The 16,713-nt window shown below is 57.7% G+C and overlaps 1 protein-coding gene across 2 annotated transcripts in view; it reads left to right on the forward strand.

Annotated features, from left to right (window-relative positions):
* The window catches only part of Itpr3 (inositol 1,4,5-trisphosphate receptor type 3), a 77,067-nt gene extending 60,863 nt beyond the window's left edge, over nucleotides 1-16,204 (forward strand). The window contains exons 29-58 of one of the 2 annotated variants that reach the window (XM_041634693.1): nucleotides 900-1,022; nucleotides 1,109-1,309; nucleotides 2,198-2,449; nucleotides 2,604-2,729; nucleotides 2,810-2,935; nucleotides 4,530-4,650; nucleotides 4,915-5,105; nucleotides 5,260-5,408; nucleotides 5,494-5,602; nucleotides 5,685-5,775; nucleotides 5,861-6,030; nucleotides 7,511-7,685; nucleotides 7,802-7,983; nucleotides 8,108-8,308; nucleotides 8,412-8,522; nucleotides 8,869-8,964; nucleotides 9,076-9,177; nucleotides 9,501-9,587; nucleotides 10,001-10,111; nucleotides 10,192-10,384; nucleotides 10,474-10,599; nucleotides 10,805-10,977; nucleotides 11,372-11,536; nucleotides 11,945-12,137; nucleotides 12,496-12,600; nucleotides 12,676-12,803; nucleotides 13,419-13,584; nucleotides 13,986-14,146; nucleotides 15,079-15,240; nucleotides 15,542-16,204. In XM_041634693.1, the coding sequence (XP_041490627.1) occupies nucleotides 900-1,022; nucleotides 1,109-1,309; nucleotides 2,198-2,449; nucleotides 2,604-2,729; nucleotides 2,810-2,935; nucleotides 4,530-4,650; nucleotides 4,915-5,105; nucleotides 5,260-5,408; nucleotides 5,494-5,602; nucleotides 5,685-5,775; nucleotides 5,861-6,030; nucleotides 7,511-7,685; nucleotides 7,802-7,983; nucleotides 8,108-8,308; nucleotides 8,412-8,522; nucleotides 8,869-8,964; nucleotides 9,076-9,177; nucleotides 9,501-9,587; nucleotides 10,001-10,111; nucleotides 10,192-10,384; nucleotides 10,474-10,599; nucleotides 10,805-10,977; nucleotides 11,372-11,536; nucleotides 11,945-12,137; nucleotides 12,496-12,600; nucleotides 12,676-12,803; nucleotides 13,419-13,584; nucleotides 13,986-14,146; nucleotides 15,079-15,240; nucleotides 15,542-15,610 (4,365 nt within the window). In that variant the 3' untranslated portion in view covers nucleotides 15,611-16,204. The remainder of the gene's footprint in view (nucleotides 1-899; nucleotides 1,023-1,108; nucleotides 1,310-2,197; nucleotides 2,450-2,603; nucleotides 2,730-2,809; nucleotides 2,936-4,529; nucleotides 4,651-4,914; nucleotides 5,106-5,259; nucleotides 5,409-5,493; nucleotides 5,603-5,684; nucleotides 5,776-5,860; nucleotides 6,031-7,510; nucleotides 7,686-7,801; nucleotides 7,984-8,107; nucleotides 8,309-8,411; nucleotides 8,523-8,868; nucleotides 8,965-9,075; nucleotides 9,178-9,500; nucleotides 9,588-10,000; nucleotides 10,112-10,191; nucleotides 10,385-10,473; nucleotides 10,600-10,804; nucleotides 10,978-11,371; nucleotides 11,537-11,944; nucleotides 12,138-12,495; nucleotides 12,601-12,675; nucleotides 12,804-13,418; nucleotides 13,585-13,985; nucleotides 14,147-15,078; nucleotides 15,241-15,541) is intronic. The other variant, XM_041634694.1, reaches the window with a different exon arrangement.
* The last annotated feature ends 509 nt before the right edge of the window (nucleotides 16,205-16,713 follow it).

Genomic DNA, 16,713 nt, shown 5'->3' on the forward strand with positions numbered 1-16,713 from the left:
CCCTCACTTAGCCTCTGTCTGTCTTTGACCCCCAGCCCCTCACCTTGGCTGACTTTTTTTAATGATTGCGTTTGTGTGCACATGCTCAGTGTTCAGAAGAGGGTGTTGGGTCCCCTTGGAGATGGAATTTATAGGTGGTTGTGAGCCATCTGGTCTGGGTGCTGGGGGTTGAACCTGGATCCTCTGCAAGAGCAGCATGTGCCCTTAATGGCTGGGAGTCACTTTCGGCCCCTGAGCTGATCTTACAAGTCTCAGGCTGCACCCTGACTTTTTTTAATTAATGTGTGTGTACGTGCACGCGCAGCAGACAAGTCTGTTCTCTCCTCCCACCTGTCCATGGGTTCTAGGGGTCAAACCCAGATCACCCCAGGCTAGAGAAGCATCCTAGTTAGCTTTCTCCTGCTGTAACAGAGACCGGGACCCAAAGCATCCTGGGGAGAATCCCAGAGCATATAGGAGATGCATGTGATCTCCCATCATACAGGAAGTGCGCAGAATCTGAAGCAGAGGCTAGGAAAGGGTGCTGCTTGCTGCCTTTGCTTCCATGACTCGCTCAGCCTGCTTTTTATACAACCCAGGACCACCTGCTCAGGCTGTCCAGTGGGCCGGGCCCTCCCATAACAACCATTATAGCTTGGAACTGGTCCTGGAACTCACTCTGTAGACCAGGCCGGCCTCGAACTCAGACATTAACTGACCTGCCTCTGCCTCCTGAGTGCTGGGATTAAAGGCGTGCACCACCCCTGCCGTTCCCTGTGCTTTTAAACCCTGGTCTAGCAGCTTACTGGGTCCCGACTACTTCCAGCCACTCAGGCCTGCGTGTGTGTGTGTGTCTGTCTGTCTGTCTGTCTGTCTGTGTGTGTGTGCCCAGCGGCCCAGCAGCCTCTCTTTGCACACAGAGTGACAACAAGATGCTGGAGATCCTGCGCTACACACACCAGTTCCTGCAGAAGTTCTGTGCCGGGAACCCTGGCAACCAGGCCCTGCTGCACAAGCACCTGCAGCTCTTCCTCACGCCTGGGGTGAGGCACGCGTGGACGGGCGGGCACCTGCGCAGGGTCCCTGATGGGCCGCACCCTTCTCTGACAGCCTCCGCTGCCCCCCACAGCTCCTGGAGGCCGAGACCATGCAGCACATTTTCCTCAACAACTACCAGCTGTGCTCCGAGATCAGCGAGCCCGTCCTGCAGCACTTTGTGCACCTGCTGGCCACTCACGGGCGCCACGTGCAGTACCTGGACTTCCTGCACACTGTCATCAAAGCCGAGGGCAAGTACGTGAAGAAGTGCCAGGACATGATCATGACCGAGGTGAGGGCGGCTTGGGCCACAGGGGGCTGGGCGGCGGGTCCCGGGGGCGGGGAGAAGCTGGGCTTCTGGGCCTGGCACATGGTGGGAACGCACAAACATCCACTCATCCGAAACAGGGAGAGCGGGGGCTGAGCCTTGATCCGAGTCTGGGAGGTCTGTTCCCTGGGAGTATCTCACAGCAGGCTGGGGAGGGCAGGGACAGACGGTGATGTCACATGAGACGCTACAGCTGAAGCAGTCTACTTTGGCCGTGATAACACTGACTGAGGGGGAGAGGAGAGAGGCGGAATCCACCTCAGTCCAGTGCGCATTCTGGAGGCTGAGGGGATCTGGACACTTTCTGGATCCATGGCCAAGGTCTCTGAAGGAAGAGGGCTGGAGACATCAGTCAAGGAACCCGAAACTTAGGCAGGAAGCCAGGCAAGATGGCTCCCACCTGTGACCCTAGCACTTAGGAGGCTGATGTGGACCAAGAATTCAGATCAGGCTGGAGAGATGGCTCCATAGTTAAGAGCTCTGTCTGCTCTCTCAGAGGACCTGGGTTCAAGTCCCAGCCCTGGCTCATGACCATCTGTAACTCTAGGTTCAAGGAATGCAGCACCCTCTTGTGGCCTCTGTGGGTACTGTACACATGCAGGCAAAACACCCATATACGCAAAATAAGTGAAAACCAACAATTAAAAAAAAAAAGAGTTCAGCCTTATTCTCAGCTACATAGTGATTTCAAAGCTACCCTGGGTTATATAAACTGTTTCAGAAACCAAAACTTTCAAAATGGGTATCAGGTCATGGGGTCATGGTCTCCGCCTGCCCTGACGCGCACAGGATAGAGGTGGTACCTGGGGCTGCTGGGTGAGGGTTCTGACTCGCATCCGCCTCCCATCACAGCTGACCAATGCGGGTGACGATGTGGTAGTGTTCTACAATGACAAGGCCTCCCTGGCCCATCTGCTGGACATGATGAAGGCAGCCCGAGATGGCGTGGAGGACCACAGCCCCCTCATGTACCACATCTCCCTGGTGGACCTGCTGGCCGCCTGTGCCGAGGGCAAGAATGTCTACACAGAGATCAAGTGCACCTCCCTGCTGCCTCTGGAGGACGTGGTGTCTGTGGTGACCCATGAGGACTGCATCACGGAGGTGCGCGCTCGGGCTGTGAGGAGGGCAGAGCCTGGAGACGGCTGTGGTGTAGCCACACTGGGGGACTGGCAGAGGACAGGGACGGTGGGGAAGTCAGCAGGTTAAGAGGGAGAGCCTGGACAGGCACTGCTGACACACCTCGCCTGCTGCCCAGGTTAAAATGGCGTACGTAAACTTCGTGAATCACTGCTATGTGGACACGGAGGTGGAGATGAAGGAGATCTACACCAGCAACCACATCTGGACGCTCTTCGAGAACTTCACCCTGGACATGGCTCTGGTCTGTTCTGGGGGCCAGGGCTGGGCTTCTGGGTGGAGGGATGACGTAGCTCTATCTCCCTGTATGACTCTCCTCCGTAGGTCTGCAACAAACGGGAGAAGCGTCTGGCGGACCCCACCCTAGAGAAGTACGTGCTCACTGTGGTCCTGGACACCATCAGCGCCTTCTTCAGCTCCCCGTTTTCAGAGAACAGCACGTCGCTGCAGGTGAGCAGCCCACATCAAACATGGCCACTCTCATGGCTCTCCCGTGGAGCACAGCCTTGCTTACATGAGCACGAGAAGATGCAGCAAAATACAGTATATCAGTTATCTTCCGTGTAACAAACGCCCCAGACGTGGGTCAGGATAGAGTGGGAATGGTACAAAGTAACCGACTAGGAACAATCCAAGGAATGGGGGCAGTGCTGGCTGTTTGGGGGTGCAGTCCATCCTGACAGCAGGAGCAGGGGTGACTGGTCACACTTCATCCACAGTCACACAGGAAGCAAAGGGCAATGAATACCTGCACTCGGCTCTCACACTGGGTTCTACCCCATGGGTGGGAGCAGCGGATGTGTGGGGTAGGTCTTCCATCTTTCTGGAAACCCCATGGACACACTCCACACTGACTTAGGAGGTCCCGTGGGATTGACAAGATTAACACAGGAATCCCTCAGTCAGGGCCTGGGGTGGTGAGGTGTATGTGACCGCTGCCCAGGGCAGCAGAACCCTTGCACTGTCCGTGGGTGCTGGGCAGGTAGGCAGCCCCGTGTCTCACTGGCATCACCGTGCAGGGGCTGACCTGGGTCACAGAGAACCACGACAGAGTCCCAGGTCTCCTTGAGGAAGGCTCCGAGGCACTGCCTAAATTATAAACCCAGAGGATGGGGAAGAACCCCATGGAAGTGACAACCATGGGGTCAAGACCAGCAATGGCACCCGGCTCGCTCTGAGAGGAGTAAATAGAAGGTTAGGACACCAGGCCTTTAAGCCCAGCACTTGGGAGGGAGAGGCAGGTGGCTCTCTGAGTTCGAGGCCAGCCTGTCGCAAAAAAGAAACAAAAAGTATGTGTTCCCCCACAGCCTCAGACTAGCTGTACAATGGGATAAAGTAGAATTTAAAATAGACCTTTAGAATGTATCAGTATTGCCGGGCGGTGGTGGCGCATGCCTGTAATCCCAGCACTCGGGAGGCAGAGGCAGGCGGATCTCTGTGAGTTCGAGGCCAGCCTGGTCTACAAAGGGAGTTCCAGGACAGGCTCCAAAGCTACAGAGAAACCCTGTCTCGAAAAACCAAAAAAAAAGTATCAGTATTATTATTGTGTGTGCGCGCGTGTGCGTGCGTGCTGGATAAGGGGTGAGCATGTAGCAGTCAGGACACAATGCTGTGGAGTCAGGGCCTTACCTATGCTCTAGAAATCAAATTGAGGTTACCAGGCTTGCACGACACACACCTTTATCTATTAAGCTATCTCACTGGCCCAGAGTCTATCTTTTCTTTCATTATTTTTTGTTTGGCTTTTAATTGTGCTTTGTATTTTGGGACTGGGTCAACCAACTCACAGATCTGCCTGCCTCTGCCTCCTGCAAGCAGGGTCTAAAGGTGTGTGCTGCCGTGTTCAGTCTGTGTGTGTGTGGGGGGGGGCGGGCTGTGGCTATGGGGAGTTCTTACGTGGCGGCCCTGTATGGTCAGGGAGGTTGTTCAGTGCTAAACCAATTGGTGACTTTCTGTCTAGACCAAAGGCATACGGTGGTAGTGAGGGTGCCCGTGGCCCACCTTGGTGGCGTGGCTGAGCGCCTCCGGCTCTGTTCTCCTGCAGACACACCAGACAATTGTGGTGCAGCTGCTGCAATCCACCACGCGGCTGCTGGAGTGTCCGTGGCTGCAGCAGCAACACAAAGGCTCCGTGGAGGCCTGTGTCCGCACCCTCGCCATGGTGGGTGAGTACCCATGCTAGACCTTTCCCAGTGCGCCCTGCTGGGGACGCCAACCCCATAGCGACCACCTTATCCCTGAGTGTGAACGTCACCCAGGGCGATCGCGGCCAGCTGGAGTTACTCTTGTTCTCTTTTGTGTTTCCAAGTGATCCAGGCAAGAGGTGGTGCCGGGTCCCCTGTGTGTTGGGGGGCACAGGCGACACTCATGCCTGCCCCACTCTGGCCTGCCTGCCTCTTCCTGTCCTCCAGCTCTGCCCTCTCTCGTAGCCAAGAGCCGGGCCATCTTACTGCCCATGGATCTGGACGCGCACATGAGTGCCCTGCTCAGCAGTGGGGGCAGCTGTGCAGCCGCAGCCCAACGCAGTGCTGCCAACTACAAGACGGCCACGAGGACCTTCCCTCGCGTTATCCCCACCGCCAACCAGTGGGACTACAAGAACATCATCGAGAAGCTGCAGGTGGGCATGGCTGCCTGGGCCCCTAGGCTGGGCCTGCTCTGGGGAAGAGGGGGTTGCTGCCCCTGCCCCTCAGGTGGTGTACAGTGTTTGGGGGATGGGATATGGTCACACCTTGGTCATCTTGACCAGGTGGTGACCTTGCCCTCCCTCCCAGGACATCATCACGGCCCTAGAAGAACGGCTGAAGCCGCTGGTGCAGGCTGAGCTCTCGGTGCTGGTGGACATGCTGCACTGGCCCGAGCTGCTCTTTCTGGAGGGCAGTGAGGCCTACCAGCGCTGCGAGAGTGGGGGCTTCCTGTCCAAGTGAGCAGGGAAGGAGGGGTGTGGTGACCTGGGTCTGGGGCTACCTTGGGGCGGGTGGCCCCTTAAGCCTCTGCCTCTGCTCCAGGCTCATCCGTCACACCAAGGGCCTCATGGAGTCGGAGGAGAAGCTGTGCGTGAAGGTGCTGCGCACGCTGCAGCAGATGCTGCAGAAGAAGAGCAAGTATGGGGACCGGGTGAGTGTCGACAACACCGGGCCGGAGCGAGGACTCGGGACACAGGACGCTGCTCATCAAACACCTCATCTTGACCTTCCAGGGCAACCAGCTACGGAAGATGCTGTTGCAGAATTACCTCCAGAACCGGAAGTCCAGCTCCCGGGGCGAGCTCCCTGACCCCACAGGCTCTGGTCAGTGTCATGGACCAGCCCCGCCCTGCCCTGTGTGCTGGCTCCTGCCTCCAACCACTGCCTCTCATACGAGCGTCTCCCCAAGGCCCAGACCAGGACTGGTCAGCCATCGCAGCCACCCAGTGCCGCCTGGACAAGGAGGGGGCCACCAAGTTGGTCTGCGACCTTATCACCAGCACCAAGAATGAAAAGATTTTCCAGGAGAGCATCGGCCTGGCCATCCGCCTGCTGGACGGAGGCAACACTGAGATCCAGGTGCGGGGTTGAAGCGGAGAGGTCTCCTCTCTGGCGGTGCCGAGGCTGCAGGCCTGGGTGCTGGAGACAAACAGTGGGGCGCTCCACCTTCTGAATCTACCTAGGCCTGCCTCCTACCGGCTCTGCCCTGCCCCACTAGGGCCACCATTCTGGCATCTCGGTGTCTGCTCAGGCTCGTCTTTGCCTCCTCTCCATCCTCCTCAGCTTTGGAGCCCAGGCCTCATTATTCCAAAGCCCCTACTTCTCTGACCCCATTCATTCATTCACTCACTCAGTCCGTCATTCACACTTGTCTACTCCTCTGACCCCATTCATTCATTCACTCAGTCCGTCATTCACACTTGCCTACTCCTCTGACCCCATTCATTCACTCATTCATTCATTCACACTTGCCTATTCCTGACCCCATTCATTCATTCACTCATTCATTCATTCACACTTGCATCTTCAGCACTCAGCAGCAAACATGTCACGGACAGTGGGCAGCAGGACCTGAGACAGCAGACATGGAGTGCGGGACACAGGGCTGGGTTAGAGGGAGCCACAGGCTGGGCCCAGTGGATGACTTGCCATCTCAGCCACTCGGGATGTCGAGGCAGGGGATCCCAGGCTGAGGGCTTGCCTGGACTCCAGAGCAACTTCATGGCAGCCTGGGTACTGACATTCACGCTTGTCCTTAGTATAAAGAAACAATAGGTGGCCGTGCATGCCACCCAGCGGTCAGTCGGGAGGCAGAGGCAGGCTGTGAGCTGGAGCCCAGCCTGGTCTGTAGCGAGTTCCAAACAGCCAGGGCTGTGCTGAGAGACTTGTCTCAAAAGAAAAAAATTAAAAAATCAGCCATGGAGCTGGTGATCTAGTGCATGGTAACCTAGGTTTCATCCTTAGCACAGAGAGGAAACCAACAAACAGCAACGGCAAGCCTGGGGGAGAAGAATGTGCGGGGCGGCCATGAAGGGCCGGAGGAGGGAAGGCCTGGGGGAGAAGAATGTGCGGGGCGGCCATGAAGGGCCGGAGGAGGGAAGGCCTGGGGCCCTGAGTGGCTAAGGCTTTTCCTCCGAGGGAGATGGAGCCACTGAAGGCTGCATGCACTGGAAGGACAGGACTCGGGCCTCTAAGGGATCCCTCTTGCTGCAGTGGCCAGCAGGGGCTGGGCAGAAGGCAGCCCACAGTGTTCCCTCCCCAGCACTGTGGTCACGGCGGGTTGGCCTCCCCTATTAACTGCTGGGGTCCCAAGCCCATCCCTAGCTCCTGTCTCAGGGTACACGTGCCTCCCAGACTTGCTCTGCGCTGAGTGATGGCTGTCCTAATCCAGTAAGTAGCCAAGGAGGCCCTTGAGTTCCTGATGTTCCTGCCGCCACCGCCTGGGTTAGGGTTACACTCGGCCACCACTCCATTTCTGGTGAGGGTGGTGAGGCTCACCGTGGCCACCCAGAGCCGGGCACAGTGCTGAGGCTGCTTGCCACCTCCCCTCCATCTCCAGAAATCTTTTTACAACCTGATGACAAGTGACAAGAAGTCGGAGCGCTTCTTCAAGGTGCTGCATGACCGCATGAAGCGAGCCCAGCAGGAGACCAAGTCCACAGTTGCTGTCAACATGAGTGACCTGGGCAGCCAGCCTCGCGAGGACCGTGAGCCAGCGGACCCCACCACCAAAGGTGAGCACCAGGCAGACCTGGTGTGGGGGACCCCGGACGAGACCTTAGGGGCCAGGGGTCTCACTGACAGGGACAGGCTTCCAGTAGCCGCAGCCTTATCAAGCCTGGCCCCCCAGGCCGTGTGGCATCCTTCTCCATGCCTAGTTCCTCCCGCTATTCACTGGGCCCCAGCTTGCACCGGGGGCACGAGATGGGTGAGCGTGTGCAGAGCAACGAGATGGGCACGGCCGTGCTCATCATGCGGCCCATCCTGCGCTTCCTGCAGCTGCTGTGTGAGAACCACAACCGCGACCTCCAGGTGAGTGCCCCGCCGGCGCCTGCACCCACTCCAGTCAGCCGGCATCCCTGGCAAAGCCGCTGGCACTGATGTCCTCCTGGTGGTATGACTGCCGTGCCATGCCCACCCTGCCTGTGCTCCACAGAACTTCCTGCGCTGTCAGAACAACAAGACCAACTACAACCTGGTGTGTGAGACCCTCCAGTTCCTGGACATCATGTGCGGCAGCACGACAGGAGGGCTGGGGCTGCTGGGGCTCTACATCAACGAGGACAACGTGGGCCTCGTCATCCAGACCTTGGAGACCCTCACAGAGTACTGCCAGGGCCCATGCCACGAGAACCAGGTGAGCAGCCTCATGGTGGCAGTGGTGCCTGTGAAGGAGCTGAGTGAGGCGGGGGGTGCAGGGCCACCCCGACTCTGATGTGTCTCCTACCGCCTCCCGTTAGACCTGCATTGTGACTCATGAATCCAATGGCATCGACATCATCACAGCTCTGATTCTCAACGACATCAGCCCACTCTGCAAGTACCGCATGGATCTGGTGCTGCAGCTCAAGGTGGGGCCCGGTGGTGAGCTCCTGTGAGTGACAAGGGTGCTGAGCAGATGTGCTGGATTGTGCTGTATGGGGGGCGGACTCTTCTGTGCTGTGCAGGTTGCACTGGCCACACAGGGGTACATGTGTGAATAGACATCATAGTCATCTTGGGTTCCCCTGAGGACTTCCTGTGTGTGTGTGAGGGGGTGTCTGGGAGCACAAACATGTTTGCCTAGGGCGAGTAAGGCTGGCTGGGGTTGATACCCTGGAGACTTCTCAGCATACCAGTGCCTGAGAGCAAAGTGTGAGGAGGTTAGGGGCCCATGATAGGGTCCTCAGACTCGGCTTGCCTCCTGTACCCGCCCAGGACAACGCCTCCAAGCTGCTTCTGGCTCTGATGGAGAGTCGGCACGATAGTGAGAATGCGGAGCGCATCCTCATCAGCCTGCGGCCCCAGGAGCTGGTAAGGACAGGCTGGCAGCAGGAGAGGGTTGCGTGGGTGGTACAGGTACTGGTCAGCACCCCAGGAGTGGGCGTGACAAACAGCAAGTGTTACTGCTCTCTGCCCCCGCAGGTGGATGTGATCAAGAAGGCCTACCTGCAGGAGGAGGAGCGGGAGAACTCAGAGGTGAGCCCGCGTGAAGTGGGCCACAACATCTACATCCTAGCACTTCAGGTACCAGGCCCCGCCCCCTGCGGCTGTGCCCTCTGCAGCAGTGCTCACAGCTGTCCTGTCTCCTGCAGCAGTGCTCACAGCTGTCCTGTCCTGTCCTGTCCTGTCCTGTCCCCTGCAGCAGTGCTCACAGCTGTCCTGTCCTGTCCTGTCCCCTGCAGCAGTGCTCACAGCTGTTCTGTCCTGTCCCCTGCAGCAGTGCTCACAGCTGTCCTGTCCCCTGCAGCAGTGCTCACAGCTGTCCTGTCCTGTCCCCTGCAGCAGTGCTCACAGCTGTCCTGTCCCCTGCAGCAGTGCTCACAGCTGTCTTGTCCTGCCCTCTGCAGCTTTCCAGGCACAACAAACAGCTGCAGCACCTGCTGAAGCCGGTGAGGCGCATCCAGGAGGAGGAGGCGGAGGGCATCTCTTCCATGGTACGGCAGGTAGCAGGCTGAGAGTGTGGGTGTGGAGCCTGCTTGGGGGGGTAGGATGGACTGGTGTCAGCCAAGGAACAGAGCTGTGTCCTGAGGGCAGGGATGTGGGATAAGTTAGGAGCAGGCTAGAGACAGCAAGCTGTGTTCCTCTGAAGTCAGCCTAGAGGCTGTGAGTGGGGCTTGCAGCTAGACTGGGGTGTGGTGCTGTAACCTTGATATAGACATGAAAGCAAGACCTTGCATCTGGGGCATGTCTGGACTATTCTAACAGGACCTCAGGCAGGGCTGAAGAGGGCACTAACTCCCCCATCACGGTTGAGTGAGCTATGTCTGGGCTGGCTGACTGGTCACCCCTGCGAGCAGCACTCTGGATGGCTGCAGGGCTGACCCAGTGTCCACACCTCTGCCCCCAGCTCAGTCTCAACAACAAGCAGCTGTCTCAGATGCTCAAGTCCTCGGTGCCTGCCCAGGAGGAGGAAGAAGACCCTCTGGCCTACTATGAGAACCATACCTCGCAGATTGAGGTGAGGCGGAGGATGCCGGGCGTGAGCTGGGGGCGGTGAGGGCCTATCCCAGCGTGACCAGGTGTTGCCTGACCCATCAGATTGTGCGGCAAGACCGAAGCATGGAGCAGATTGTGTTCCCCGTGCCTGGCATCTGCCAGTTTCTGACAGAGGAGACCAAGCACCGGCTCTTCACCACCACCGAGCAGGACGAGCAGGGCAGCAAAGTGAGCGACTTCTTCGACCAGTCCTCGTTCCTGCATAACGAGATGGAGTGGCAACGCCGGCTTCGCAGTGAGGACCGGGGGGCACCCTCCCCTTCCTGGGTGCCCCGGGGCAGAGGGGCTGTCCATCTGGGCCCTGACGCCATACTGTCTCCACAGGTATGCCGCTCATCTACTGGTTCTCCCGCCGCATGACACTGTGGGGCAGCATCTCCTTCAACCTGGCTGTGTTCATCAACATCATCATCGCCTTCTTCTACCCCTACGTAGAGGGGGCGTCCACAGGTGAGGCTGCACTGCCCTGTGGGCCCTCTGCATGTCACGGGGCAAGTGTGGCTCACGGGACAGATGGGTTGTCCTCCTGGGAGATAGTCTGTGGGTATGTGAGCCAGAGGCGCGGGGTGCAGCAGGTCTACCCGGCCCTTAGGGGAGGCTCAGGGGGCTCTGGGACTCACACGGGGGCCAGCTCACGCCTGCCCACTGCTCCCAGGTGTGCTGGGCTCCCCACTCATCTCACTGCTCTTCTGGATCCTCATCTGCTTCTCCATCGCGGCACTGTTCACCAAGCGCTACAGTGTCCGCCCCCTCATCGTGGCGCTCATCCTGCGGTCCATCTACTACTTGGGCATTGGGCCCACACTCAACATCCTGGGTGCCCTCAATGTGAGTGCCGTGGGGTCCTCTGGCCACCCTGCTCACCCCTACCATTCTTGGGCCTGTTCTGTGCTTCTCCCACAACTCGGGCAGCCTTGGGCATTAAATTAGGGTGCTGGCCATGCACTGCCTGCCAGTGCACAGGAGGACATCAAACTTATGTTTTATTGTTCCCCAAAAGATGGGAAGGGCTTTTCCTAACTCAGCACTATAAGACTGGGGTCTTCTATGCTCCAGCCTGCTTCACCTGAGCCTCAGTTTCCCCTGTGCCACTTCTTTGATAACCGCACCTCTCACAAGTGGGACCAGCACTTCTCATTCCACAGAACTAGCGTCTGTTTTGGGCTAGGTGGCAGGGCTGAGGATGGGGTGCTGACCACCGCATCCTGTCCTTCCCATCCAGCTGACCAACAAGATCGTGTTTGTGGTGAGCTTCGTGGGCAACCGTGGCACCTTCATCCGTGGCTACAAGGCCATGGTCATGGACATGGAGTTCTTGTACCACGTAGGCTACATCCTGACCAGCGTCCTGGGCCTCTTTGCCCATGAGCTCTTCTACAGCATCCTGGTGAGCCTGCAGCTGGGCTGGGACAGGGGGTCCCAACTCTGGTCTCTCACAAGCCTCCACCTGTGCCCTGGGCTCAGCCAGACCAACCCCTGACCTGAACAGTGTGTAACCCCAAGCAGGTTTCTTCTCTGCCCTGTGCCTCACGACAGCTCAGCCTCCTAGAATCACAGGGGCAATGAACAGCTCCGGGAGAAACACAGTGCTTCCCTGGGAGCTCAGCAAGAGCTGCCGTCCTTGTCTTTCCAGAGTGGCTGCTGGCCACTCACCTGTGACACCACTCACTCTCCCCTGCTCTTAGAACCAGATTCTTCTAGAACCCCCCCCCCCCCCCCCCCCGGTTTGCTCCACTCCAGCCTGAGCACTGACCCCACTGGCAGGGCCTGACTTACTGAGGGACTGTTCCTGCAGCTCTTTGACCTCATCTACCGTGAGGAGACGCTGTTTAATGTTATCAAGAGTGTGACCCGCAATGGCCGCTCCATCCTGCTAACTGCCCTCCTGGCCCTCATCCTAGTCTACCTCTTCTCCATCGTGGGGTTCCTCTTCCTCAAGGATGACTTCATTCTGGAGGTGGACCGGCTGCCTGGGAACCACTCCAGAGGTCTTGGGGATTTCCTTTCTGGAGTGGGTGGGTGTGGGCGACAGTGGGCATGCACAGGTAACTGTCAGCACCAGACAGGGCATGCCTATTTCTCCAGCCTTCCTGTTGAGTTTTGGGAGCATCTAGCCTACACCAACCTGCATCCCTAGGCATGCTCTAGTTCACTGCAGTCTGAGGGGTAGACTAGCCATTCATGCAGAACCTGGTGTCTGCAGGGGCCTGGGGTCAGGCCCAGAGTCACAGAGCCCCTCCCTGGCTTTAGTGTGAGCCAGTAGGTGGGGGTACTTCCCAGAGACGTGTCTCAGGACAGAGAGCGGAGAGTTGTATCTCCTTGTGATCTTGTTCCTGTCCCCTCCAGCCAGCACCCTGGGAATGCCACATGGAGCTGCCACGTTTGTGGGCACATGTAGTGGGGACAAGATAGACTGTGTCTCGGAGGTCTCGGTGCCTGAGATCCTAGACGGTAAGACTGGGACACCTGCAGGATGGGACGGGACAGAATGGGCAGCCCAGGTCTGAGCATACTGACCACCCACAGAGGACGAGGAGCCGGACAGCACGGAGCGGGCCTGTGACACTCTGCTCATGTGCATCGTCACGGTCATGAACCACGGACTGCGCAATGGTGGTGGCGTGGGTGATATCCTGCGCAAGCCCTCCAAAGATGTGAGTAACTCTGCCCTGCCCTTGGGCCCCAGCCAGGCAGCAGCTGGGCTCCCTCTGTGCGGACCATCCCACCCACTTGTGTGAATGCTCCCTCCTTCCCATGCTCAGCCAGTTTCTGTGACATTGTCCAGAGTTATTGGCTCCCCACCCAAGCCCACTTGGGCTCACTATGGACAAGGGACACCTTGGTGACCTTGGTCTTGGCTCTGAGGCTTGGGAAGGTGTGAACCAGGCATCAGTCTCTGGCTTGCTCAGACCAGAGGGCGGGCAGGGTGGAGCAGGACACTGAGTCAGCCGTGAGGAGTTTCAGGACTTGGACACAGGGCTGCTGGCTGCATAGGCTATCAACTCCCAGTTGTTTGGGAGAAGTCTCTGGCTCGACAAAAGTTCTGGAATGTGTGAGGCTCGGCATCTTGAAGGCTGCCCTTTCCTTTAACCAAGTTAAAGGCAGGAACAAACTCCGTTTGTAGGACAAACCGCCACACACAACAGCCCTTCCCAAATGTCTGCGCGGCCTCCTCCTATTGACAGATGATGTCACTGCCATCCTTAGGCTCCCACACACTTTTCTCTTGGGGCTGCTGAACTGTCCTCATGGTGCCTCTCGCTGTGCAGGAGTCCCTCTTTCCTGCCCGAGTGGTATACGACCTCCTGTTCTTCTTCATCGTCATCATCATTGTGCTGAACCTCATCTTTGGGGTGATCATCGACACCTTTGCTGACCTCCGCAGCGAGAAGCAGAAGAAAGAGGAGATCCTCAAGACCACGTGCTTCATCTGTGGTGAGGCCCCTTCCTCTCCTGGCTGCTTCCCGCTGCACTGCTAGAGGCTTCGATGCCCTGGCATCCCAGTTCCACCCTTGCCGAGGCTCCCGCACGGGTGGATGGCTGCTTCAACTCCTTGAGCCTCCACAAGAGGAACCTGAGGCCACTGTGGTCTTAGGCTTCTGGTTTCAGTCCATTGCTCCTTCCAAACCCAGCAACCAGCGTCCAGAGAGTAGGGTTACCTGCAGGGCAGACTCTTGTTGCCATCCCTCCTGCAGGGCAGACTCTTGTTGCCATCCCTCCTGCAGAGCAGCTGCTTGAGTCCAGGGGCATTTCCATGGCCGAGCAGTGGGAGCTTTAATAGGGTGAACCATGGGAAGCCGTCACCACGGTGGCTTCATTTCCTCCCTGTGCCCCAGGTCTGGAGAGGGACAAGTTTGACAACAAGACTGTGTCCTTCGAGGAGCACATCAAGCTGGAACACAACATGTGGAACTACCTGTACTTCATCGTGCTGGTCCGCGTCAAGAACAAGACAGACTACACGGGCCCCGAGAGCTACGTGGCCCAGATGATCAAGGTGAGTGTCTGCGCCACCCCAGACCTGGCCTTGCCGCTTCACAACCTGGGAGGAGATGCGACATCTGCTGGCCTCTGCCTGAGTGAGGGTTGACAGCTGCTGACGCTTGTTGGGCCAAAAAGGGAGTGAGACGCATCTGGGGCCAGCCCTTGGCTGTGCACAACCTTGCTCACAGCCAGCCGCCATGGGATTCACTCTGCTGGTGGGAGGAGAAACAGAACATGCGGGGCACCCGTCAGCCCTGGAGGAGCCTGCTCTACAGCACTGCCGAGCTGCGTGGAGCGGGGAGACCCCACAGGGCCTCTTAGAAAGCACAGGGAGGGAGAATGGCTTCTGAAAGCCAGCATTGTCCCAATCTGAGAGAGCCTAGAGAAGCTTAAAGATACGAAGCTTAGAGGAATTAAATATAATCCTTCCAATTTCCATAGTCATGGCGGCAGTGAGGTTTTGTCTCAGGGGTTTATCTGTTGGTCTGCGGATTCACAGCTTGTGATAGGGAACCAGAAAACTGCCTGGCTAATGCCTCCTTCCTAGGAACCATGGCTTTCCTTCCTCGGCACGTGTGCTAACCCTCCCTAGCTGGGCCTGGCTTGTATAGCTCTATTTTCCTTGCATGGCGCATGCATAGTTGCTGCCGTCCGTGTGGCTCTATCTTCCTTGCATGAGGAGGTGATCTGGTCTTGGCCTTCCTGCGCCTTGGGCTGTGGCAGGGAGTGGGCAGATGAGAGATACCAGCACACGGCACTAGTGGACAGGGCCACGTCACGAAAGGCAGCCTGCTGTGGCAGTGGAAGCCCACCTCTGGCTTCCTCCTGTCTGCTGGACCTGGAGGACCCATGACACATGACATACTCCCTGCTAGGCACCTGGTTAAGGGTGTGGCTTTCCCTGTGCAGCGCCTCACTGGTCCTGACCCCAGCACTTTGTTCCAGAACAAGAACCTGGACTGGTTCCCACGGATGCGTGCAATGTCCTTGGTGAGCAGCGAGGGCGAGGGCGAGCAGAACGAGATCCGAATCCTGCAGGAGAAACTTGGCTCCACCATGAAGCTGGTGTCCCACCTCACCGCCCAACTCAATGAGCTCAAGGAGCAGGTGAGTTCATGACCTCAGGGTCCTAAGCATCTCCACCTGAGGCCCTTTGTGCAGCGGCCAGGCCGGGCCTGCAAGGGTTCAGTGTGGCAGGAACTGTCTTCCTCTACACGTAGCCACAGCTGCCCTATAGCTCTTCTAGTGATTTACCAATTGTGTCCAGTCAAGGGCTCAACCTGCGGAGGGCACCCTGGGGTTAGGGGTGTCTATCTGAAGGGCAGCTGGGCCCTTGGAGGAAGATTCAGTCTTTCATGGTGCCATGGAGAAGGGAGCTAGGTCACCTGATGAGACTTGTTTACCTCAGATGACAGAGCAGCGGAAACGGAGGCAACGTCTGGGCTTTGTGGATGTGCAGAACTGCATGAGCCGCTGAGAAGAGCCCCTGAAGCCCGCCAGAGATCCACTGCAAACAGCACTGCCCCTCCTTCGGGTCAGGGAGCCAGGCCCTGGCCAGCAGGGGTGCTGCAGAGCCGACAGTCCTGCTCAGAGCCCTTGAGGAGACTTGGTTTACCTTAGTGCCTTAGAGGACACTAGGTCCTCCAGACCGCTGCGCCTGGAAGCAGTGACTGACACTCCTCAGTGGTCCTCCTCACAGGGGTTACAAGCGGCTGCCTCTCATCTCCAAGCACTACATTGTGGCTGTTCCTGCCTTCCTCCTGCCTCAGGAAGGTGCTAGCCTGCTGTTATTAGCTACTTAGGGATTTGATACTTAACTTATTCCAGGGGTCATCCCACCCTGTTGTGCCTGCTAGGAACAGGGTGCTGAACTCTTGGCCCTGTCCAAGTAGTCTGATTCAGATGGATGGCTTTATAGGCGAGAGTCACAAGCCCCAGGGACAAGGACTGGCTGTGTGAAAGTGGTATTTTGTTGTTCTTTTTTTTTCCCTTTTTGGTGTGTCGTGTTTTATAAGTCCTGTGTCCTGAGAACTAATGTGTTAATTGCCTTAAATAAATTAATAGAATCCAAGTCCACCAGTGGGACTCTGCTTCCTACACAGCTGGTACCACAGAGGCCAATGTGCCCTGGCAGCCTGGCCTCCCCTCAGGCTCAGGATCCTAACTGCCATGTGTTGTACCCCAGTGCCTACCAGATCTCTGGTTACTTGGCTGGTTCCACTGGGCTCCAGCCCCTAGGCTGCTGTAGGATGTGAGACCTAACAGGAGCATGAGGTTCAAGCAGTTAAGGTGGCCTGTGTGGCTTGCAGCCCTCCGCAGAACCTACCTGGTGCCGACACACTGCACCCAGTTCAAGCGTGGCTACAGCTTTGCTGTCCTACCTGGGCATGCGTACCTCTGGAGGGCTGGAGTGAGAGACCGAGGATGTCTTCTGTGGCAGAGGGCCAGGCAGGATGCTCTCACCTGTTAACTATGGATCCTGGCGTCTCCCCAGCTCTACGACACAACAGGAAGCCTGTGAATCCTTACTTGCAGACCTTAGGCTGCGAGGGCCCTACCTTCCCTCTGCTCAGGCAGACA

The sequence above is a fragment of the Microtus oregoni genome, unplaced genomic scaffold, assembly GCF_018167655.1.
Source record: "Microtus oregoni isolate MIOR12 unplaced genomic scaffold, Mior012 000046F_ref0000063, whole genome shotgun sequence".
Lineage (NCBI taxonomy): Eukaryota > Metazoa > Chordata > Mammalia > Rodentia > Cricetidae > Microtus > Microtus oregoni.